The sequence below is a fragment of the Corvus brachyrhynchos genome, unplaced genomic scaffold (genome assembly GCF_000691975.1).
Source record: "Corvus brachyrhynchos isolate BGI_N302 unplaced genomic scaffold, ASM69197v1 scaffold466, whole genome shotgun sequence".
Taxonomy (NCBI): Eukaryota; Metazoa; Chordata; class Aves; order Passeriformes; family Corvidae; genus Corvus; species Corvus brachyrhynchos.
Window position 1 is genome coordinate 710622 of NW_008238635.1, and position 9295 is coordinate 719916.

The 9295-nt window shown below is 40.1% G+C and overlaps 1 protein-coding gene across 1 annotated transcript in view; it reads left to right on the forward strand.

Annotated features, from left to right (window-relative positions):
* RABGAP1L (RAB GTPase activating protein 1 like) overlaps positions 1-9295 on the forward strand; it is a 242971-nt gene that overhangs the window by 144061 nt on the left and 89615 nt on the right. The window contains exon 19 of the mRNA XM_008636116.2: positions 1135-1278. Coding sequence (XP_008634338.1) covers positions 1135-1278 — 144 coding nt within the window. The remainder of the gene's footprint in view (positions 1-1134; positions 1279-9295) is intronic.

The following is a 9295-nucleotide window of genomic DNA, read 5'->3' on the forward strand; positions in this document are numbered from 1 at the left end:
TGCTTGCTCTCTGTCTTTCTGTTTCTGATGTTGTTTAGAGAGAATGTCTCTGTGCTGTTGAGACCAGTGTATCCTTCAGACTGCCTCCATCAGTGTCCTACTTTCCATGAATTATGTTGATGTTAAGAGGTCAGGCGAATCAGGACATCCTGATGCTTATGAAATACCAATCAAGTGTGGATCATTGGGCAGGTTTTACTGTCTCTTCCAAACCTCTGCTCTTTTTTCAGGTGGAATTATTTCATCGAGCAGTTTGGCAGAGCTGAAGGGCTGCAAATTTTATACATTGTTGTTCTGACTAATAAGGAGTTACTGACAGTTCATTAAGGCCTGCCCTTCTGCTGGCACAGGGAAAAGCTGGTTGCTGAAGTCAGTTCTCACAGATGACCATAGGTATCTCTGTGGGATGTACTGAAACCAAACAAACCAGACTGTTGTTAATTTAGTGGTATTTTTTCAGATGTCAAATTGTGCATATTTCATACTCGGTGGAGTAGAATTGCTTGCTAGTTAATGTGATACTTCAGCATATGGTCTTCTCAGTATTTACATATGTTCCCAAAGAGTTTTGTTAACAAACAAACCAGATTTTATTAACAAATACACTCTTAACAAAGATACTTTATTAAATGACCGTATCATCACTGTTCAGGAGGATTTTCAGTGCTTATTTTGTGTTGCTTGTATGTGCTCCTAGTTAGAGAAATGGTCTGATGGAGTTGTGTGCTCTGTTGCTTTCAAGCTCTGCGAGGTGATCTGGTTCCAGTAGCCATTGTTTTCTGTAGCAGAAGCATTTCTAGCAAGACACAGCAAAGGAATAACTTAAAAATACACACCATGACAGAGATTTTACAACTGCTCTGCCTTTCGACTGTTGAAGATTTTGTAATTTCTCAGTCTAATCTCAGTATGTTCTTGGATACTGTGATAGAATCCACTGTGGATATCTTACTAAAAACTGTAACCATGGGCACTGAAATTTATCAAGAAACATTTTCACTGCTTGAAAGAAGCCAGGCTTTCACTTCGTTGTGTTTCTTGGTATTTAGCAACCCTGGTCCTTACTGGAAATATGGATGGAGAACTCAGATTAATGAGTAATACTGAAACATTTATATTTTCTCTTTATTCCAGGAGCAGTTACCAGACTTGCACAGCCATTTCTCAGACCTCAATTTGGAAGCTCATATGTATGCATCCCAGTGGTTCCTCACTCTTTTTACTGCCAAGTTTCCACTCTGCATGGTCTTCCACATCATTGACTTACTACTTTGTGAGGTAAAAAAAGTATTAAATCAGAAAGCCCTTCCTCCACTCCATCAGTGTTTCTTCTTGCTGAAGTCCTTTACTGCTTAATTGTAAAATGGGTGTAACTAAGTTCTGTAGAAACCATGGTTATATTGAAGAGAAGATGTTCAGTGAAGCACTGGTTTGGTTTTCAAATTGGAGCTGTGGATTGCCTCGTTTTTTCCTGAGGGGTCTCATTAAGACTATCGGATGCACGTCTGTTTTTCATTTAATTTGTTGAATGATTATTCAAAGTTAGGAATTGTAATTTCTTGAAGACACCTAGCAAGGAAAGCTCTCCAGATGGCCTGATTCAGAGTACCCACAGACAGAAATGGTGGCATTGACTAAAGATGTTGCTTTGGTGGCCTGATATTAAACAAAGAGTGAGAAGGGCCAAACACACAACTGAATGAAACTCCTTCCTTTTGTTTTTTCCCTGCTATTCCAACTACTGCTCCAGGTACAAAACGCTGTGTGTGTGTACTGTAGATATATCTACACTTCCTCTGAAAAGCCAGTCAGAATAGGTTGATAATCTAGAATATTTATTTTGGTAAAATACCAGTCCTTCCTTTGGTAAGTGGGAAGTCAGAGCGTCTGTGGCATTGCACCTGCTTTTAAATGTGTCACTGATTTCCTCTCCAATTTCAGGGGGTCACAAACATGAAAAGAAAGAGATAGATAAAATATTTGATAATTTTAAATGGTGAAGGCTTCATGAAACGCTGTTGACTCTAGTTCATTTTGTTCATTTTTATTGTGAAGTATTTTCTCTGAGAATCTTCAGGCTTGCTGCACGTGCTTTGGTAGGATTCAGTCCTGGTCAGACTATTTCTTATTCTGCATATTGGTGCTCATTTATCAAAACAAGGCAAGGTAATATTGGCAGTGTTTATCTCAGCGTGTCTGAAACAATTACAGTGGGAAAGAAAGTGAAATCCAAGGAGAATCCAAGGTGAAATCCAAGGAGAAAGTGAGCGAGTGTAGCATTAGAACATGCTAGGGAAAGGGAAACTTGTTAGTGTTTGTGGAGGGTAATCACACACAGCTAAAGGAGCCGCTTTTACTACAGGTAAAAATAAACCAGAAGGAGTGAGAAAATGTATTTCAAGTGAAAAGATACCCACAGGCATCTTGAGAAACACTGGGGCAGTGTGGAGACAACGTCCTGAGGCACCAGTGTAGGCTATCAGAAAAGTGCTCCTAAGATTCAACCACTCACAAGTAACAGGCAGTTCTGAGAATTTGTGGGAAGGGCATAGATTAAAGTCATATGAAAATGAAAATTGTAGACAGCAAGTCAGTTCTGAAGGTGTGTGGCCAAAGGCAGAACCTGGAAGAAGCCGTTCCTTGACAGAGGACTGAAGCTGTGTGTCCAGTCAGCCTCTGGAAGGAGTTACGGGGGAAATCAAAACATCATTTTTTCTGCATTAAATTGTTCCTTACTTTATCTCTGAACAACCAGCCTGCTGATAATTCTGGCAACTGGAAGGAGAAAAACCAGTGGCAGCTGCTAACACTGAAACATATTCTGCAGAAAAAATCCCCAGAAAAGCAAGAAGCCTTTGAAGTGAACTGTCTTAAGTTTTTAAAAACAAGCTTCCAGCCTTCTCCTTAATTTTTCATAGATACAGATGAATTTTAAATACCCTTCAAGTTTCTGACTTGTGCTTTCTCCACATCCCTGTCCCGTTTGTCATTACAAAATGTTCACATTCTATGCAACTCTTTCAGGGAAGAAAAAGTAAGGGCAGAAAACCATTTAAAGCCATTGCTGAATGCATCCTGCCAGCTAACAATTTCAAGGGAGCCTCTCTGGTCCCCTTGAAAATATTTGAATTACAGGTGAACAATTTGTGTCTTGGAATAGCTGATCCTTAGAGGTCCCTTCCAACCCCAACCATTCAGTGATTCCATGTCAAGCAAAAGTTTTTGTGTTGGCTTGGGTTTTTCATCTTCGATTGTGGCTGGAAGAGTGAAATTGGTCCTTACAGATACTCAGCTTTCAATCCAGAGAGGAAAAATACCTGTTGGAAGTCCTGTAGTTTCACAGCTACCCAGGGAGGCACATTTCCTTCCCTTCCATGCAGAGTGGAACAGTGGCACAAGCTGGGGGTGGAGCTCCTGAGCAGAAGCAGAGCTATGAACAAGGAGCTAAAAGTTATGATGGGAATTAAGTTTTATGGAGGAATTTTTAGAATCCCATCAAAGTGAGTGTCACTACAGTCAAGGTCTTCTCATCATTCTCACATGAAATATTGCTCCAGAGCAGTTTTATGTAAACTCCCACAGTTTTGGGATTTGCCGTGGCTTCTGTGTGACTGAGTTATTTCATTCTGTTGTCTTCTTAGCATCTTTATTTTTTGCTTATTTTTTAAGTTGTCACCAGGCTATTGAAGATGTAATCAAACCCTCCAAAATACTTAAATTTCAGTGGTCTAAGAATATTGCCTGAGTAGTGCTGAGGCAGAATCTGTCACCCATCCTCACGCAGAAAAGAAATATTTTGGAATGCTTTGTCTTCCCTGTGACAGAAGCTTGAAGAGAATTTTGGCCTTCCAGGCAGGTACACCACCCCAGTGCTGTGGTACATACTGTAAGGCTCAGCTGCTTGTAATAAAAACACAACCCTATTGATCCAGGTGGAAGTTTTAGTGTGATTACAGCAAACTGTGTGAGTTGGATCCTGGAGATCTTTCCACAAGGTTCCTTTTAGCTGCCTGTTGCAGCTGTTTCATTTGTCTTTTCCCCTTTGCTATTTCTGTTTGCATTGAGGAACATTTTTGTTGATGAAACGCAGAGTTGTATTTGGACTTGTCAGTCTTATCTATCAATATGACATGATGTTACTGAACACTTTGCAAGCCTGCTCTGTTTTGCTGTCTCTTTTTGTTCTATTTTAAATTATTTATTTAAAGTCATGCTCAGAAATAGCAATTCATCTAGGTAAAGCTCTTGTCACTCAGAGCTGTCCCCAGTGCAACAGCTGCACCTCGGCTGTGCTACAGAATATCAAACAGTTGACATTTCACTTCATTTTGCATTCTAAAATATTCCATTTTAAATTAAAATATTTGTTTTAAAAACACTAAATAAATGACCTTCAGTAGGCATTTAGAAGAGGAAAAACAACCCAAACCAGTTGGCAGATAGTCTGTAAGGGTTTTTACAATTGTCATGAAAAGAAAATTCTTTACCCTTTCATGATCTGTACAGTGCTACCAGAACTAAAGGAGGTGCAGAGCTCAAGCTGTCATTCCATTACTAGCTGAGAATTTTGAAACACTATGGGGAACCTCCATTTTAAGTTAACCTGTCTATTTTTTGTGCAATTTTGGGGGATATAAAATAGTTAAGGACGGTACTTCTGTCCTTCCAGGGAATATGCAAAAACCTCTCCTGCACGCTGCCCTTTCTGGGCTGGCACAGACCATTGTTTATTTTAGTGCCATAATACATCCTTTGACTATGTAATTTGACTACTAAGCTAACGGTTTGGCTACTAAGCTGCCATTCTGTGATCATGGCTGGATATAAAGGGATGCATATGATTATCAGTTTTGAGTATGAAATTATTTAATGTTTTCTGATGTAGCTGATAGCAAAGAAGGGAAGGTGCCTTTCACAGGACCACACAGCACAGTGCAAGAAGGGGGACTTGAAAGCTGGGATACCATCACTCCTTGGCCTTTATATATCAACTGTTGCTTTCAGGATATTATGTAAATATTTTTTATAATAGATTTTGAGAAACTGTTTGTTATCATGAAGGCTGATAGGTGACTTTAACAATCTTTTAAAATGTGAGCAAGGTGGTGCTGGTAAGTGAACACTTACTGATAGTTAAAATGTGGCAGCACACTGTGGAGATATGGCTATTGGGAGCACTCCTTCCTGATGAAACACTGAAAATCATAGCAGAATTACAAGTATTGACGCTGAAGAGTTGATTTCTGTCTTGTGTGTGTCTTGCTGAGGATGGATGTGCCAGGAAACGCCGTATGGTACCGCTCAGGGCTGGCCGGCACGGTGCTGGTGCTGACTGAGGAGGAGGGACCATAATAGCTTGCTATTTTTTATCTGTCACTGTCAGATACTTCTGTGATGCCTTCAACAGAGTTGAGAAAGAACAGATTAACATTTCAATTTATTAAACTTCCTCAGGAATTGAGTCAAGAACAAGCCCACTTCCTCTGTAAATCTGCGCTGAGATGTAATGTGAATTAAATAAAGGATTGTGCACAGTTGTTTATCTTTTGTAGACCTATAGGGAAAAAAAAGAACTTTTTGGAATTCCTTGTTATTGCCGTGTTGTCAACATTTGTTAACCCTTCCAGTTACGAATATTTTAAGGAATCTTACAAAACAGCAGAATGGACTTGCTAGAAATAAAATCTCATACAGTAGCAGCATATTAAAAGCTGGGCTTAAATTCTAAGTAGGCATCGATCTGTGCTGGAGCTGTCTGTGTTACCCTGGTACTATTTACCAAAGCAAAGTCAATGTCATGCAAGGTCACTGGAAAAGGCCAGGAGGCCTGTGTTTGTTTTTCCTTTTAGGAATACAGGCAAATAGATTTTGGCATTTAGACTGTCTTTCCTTCTGCCCAATCCCTTTGCATCAGGCCTGCTGGAGGGCTGAGTACTGCTGAAGTCCTTATCTGCTGTTTCATATAAAGAGACTGGAAAGGATTTCTTTCCCAGACTGCTATAATTAGCTTTTAATTAATTAAAGAAGAAGGAGAATAGGTTTTCTCAGACTCCAGATGGATGACTAGAATTGGAATGTGGATGTCCAGTGGTAATGCTGGTTTGCTGCATTCAAGCATCTGGTGATATGTCAGCCATCATCATCTTTTTTGTTGCAGAAGTGGGAGGTCTGCAATGGAGATAAGATCAGGTTTGCTAGACCTGGATGTTTGGTTTTTATGTAGTGAGATGAGTTATTTAAAACCACAGGAAAAGTAATTTTAGCCTAATAAATAAAGTCATCACACATCTGATGACTAGAGCTGTAATCTACTGTGGGGGCTTCTCAGCACTAGAACAGAAATTAAAGTGAAAAGAAAGAAAGAAGGGTGTTGGATTTGATTGTGTGTTTGCTGCATGAGGAACTTCTTAAAGCTTTTGGATGTGTGTGCTTACAACATTCAGATTATAATGATAAACAGTTCTAAGTTCTTTTCAAAGTGAAGGTTGTTAGTAGTATTAGGTGGTTGCATATAAAATTCAATCAACAGCAGAAATACTGGAGGTGTGTAATACCATGTTCTGTATTGCCTTGGGGGACCAGGGACACAGAACGTTCTAACAGAATTTATAATAATTCAGGCTTGGCCCAAGGAGAAGAGTGTTTTGATAGAGAACATCTGAGAGGTTCTAGGAGAGCCACAGGGTTTAGCATAACCCTTTACTCAGGGTTGTCCAGCTGTTCCTGTGAGCATCCATAATTTATGTATCTTCCAGTTGTGGCTGCTGCTTGTTTATCCCCAAAATAACAAAGCCAATGATAAATGCTCAGCATGAGCAAAGGAAATACAGTCTCACAACAATCTGCAATCCAAGATAATTTACGAGAACAGAAGGTACCTTTTGGGTGATGTTGATAAATTTTGTGGTCCTAAATGCTAAGGCTGCTTCTGTTTCAGAAAATGTTCCAAGCTCTAGGTGAAAAAGGTACCAAAGATGAGTGCCTGGTTTGAATGACCCAGTTTGGGCCTTAGAGGGGTGACAGATCTAATTCCATGTTCACACTATGTCTCTGAATTACTTTCCCCGTTGCTCATGAAATATTTTAGCCACCTGCTAGTTGATGTTCACTTGGTTGTTTTTTCTAGGAATACAGTAAATTTCCATAATGCTTACTTTACACTAGTGCCATCTGCTGTATTGGAATAGCAGCATATCCTAAACAGTCTTGGCAGGCTTCAAAAACACTTTAGAAATAACTGAAGGAAAGTATCACAAATGGGAAAGTGATATTCCGCGAACAAATCCAGGAAGCTGAGCTAATTTGGGAAACGTTTTTAAAGAAGAGGGTATTGCAGTCTGCCCGTGCCAAAACCCTTTCCGTTGCTTTGTGCTCAGAATCTGAGGCTGTTACGAATTTTCTGAATATGTAAAATCAAAATGTGAACTTTGCATTTGACTCACTGTTGGAAAGGGAAGAGCATGTCAGGGCTCAGAGAGACGAGGGCCAGAGCTGTGTCGTGGCAGGGAAAGGGCGAGGATGGGGAATAAACACTGGGAAGAAGATCAGGCGGAGTGCAGGGGGGTAGATGCTGATTTAGGGTGGGCATGTGTTTTTCTTTGTGGTGTGTGAGCACAGGTAGAGGGGGAACAAGGCACAGCTCTCTGTCAAGAGATGTTCTGATCCACTCACCTCGTCTCCTCTCATGCGAACCGGAATCTGGAAGATTCCTTCTCCTCTGAGCACATCTAACAGCCATTCCCTGTTTCCATACCAGAGGACCTGTCTTACCTAAAGAGATACGAGGCCTTCTTTTTCTCTCCTTGTATGTGATAAGGCCCTTGGTGTCTAGTGTCGATTCAGGCCCCTTTCTTTGTCCCTGTATTAATCAGTTTTGGAAAAAGGGACAGAAATGTCTAAAACCACAGCAATTGAAAGCTCTGCAAACCAGAAAAGTAATGTTAGTGTAGTAATGTTAATGCTGCTAGCCCATAACCACTTGCTGGTGAATTAGGAATGTGCCACTGCAGAAATACCACATGCAAGGGAGCAGTCTGATACGTGGAAAAGACTTAAAATTCTGTGGCTGTGTTTTTTATTCTTTGCAAACAGTCACAGAAGGTGGAGGGAAAAAAATGTTAATCTCACAGCAGCCTCTACCTTCATTCAGTTATAGCAACATCTCAGCAGCAAATGGCATTAAAACCACCCAAAACATGTAAATATTCATGCCTAAATCCCATTTATTTCTACTAAAAGCAACCAACCAAACAAAATTTCATCTGAAATCATACTAATACAGCTTCGTGGTTGCCTGGTATTCATTGTGTGCTGTTTCATGCTGCAAAATACAGAAAAGTGACACAAATCAATACAGAATCCTCTGGCGGGGTTTTTGCCATCTCCCTGGCACCTGCCTCTCTCATAATTCAATCAGCTGCTTTTAATTGGGTTTGTGTACTTTTCATGGAATCATAGGATCAGGGAGGAGATTTCTGTGGTTTTGTCTTTGCTGTGTTGTAGCATTTCCTGGTGTGAGTTATTGTACAATGGATGTGGAGTCACTGGGGGAAGCCCAGGCTGAGAACTCGACTGTGCTCATACGTTAGCAGTCAGATCTCTTCATAATGTGTTTTTTGTTTGATGTTTTCCTTTAGTAAGAAAGCTGTATCTGTTGTTTACACAAGCCTGCTAATTTGTGTTGTGCCTTATTTGAACAAGAGTTTTAACCTTTTTTTCCTTTAGTCATCCTGTCATTGAACTAGAATATAAATGCACGAGCTACACAAACTCTGCCTAAAAGATGTTAATTAACGTGCATGCCCCTGCAGAGTGTGTTCCAAGGCTGCTCTGCTTACCAGGGGAAGTTTGAGCTCCAGACCATATATTCATGTTGTCAACCAAACAAAGACATTTGTGACATTCCTCAAGTTTATTGTGTGTTCTCAACATATTAGAGTTGCCAAGTAATTGCTTTGCTGGAACCCATCCAAAACATAACTAGAATTTTAATTCTCCTTTAGAGTCTGTAACCCCAATTACCCTCTGCAGCTCCTTTGAAAGACTGTGCAACTGAACACATAATTATGAGACACTTTGGAATTATGAAACAATGTCAAGTTAACTGCAGTTGAATAGCTCATCTCCCTTTAAAGAAAGGAAAATGCAGTTATTAGAAAGCTGGAAGAGGTTCATGTCATGATGGGCTTGAGACTTCTCAGCCATTGAGGAGGTGCTTAGCTGACTCTCATATCTGTCTTTTTAGCTGGTGCTGAACTTTAGACAGTATTTTATCAGTATCTTCCCTGTTTCCTTT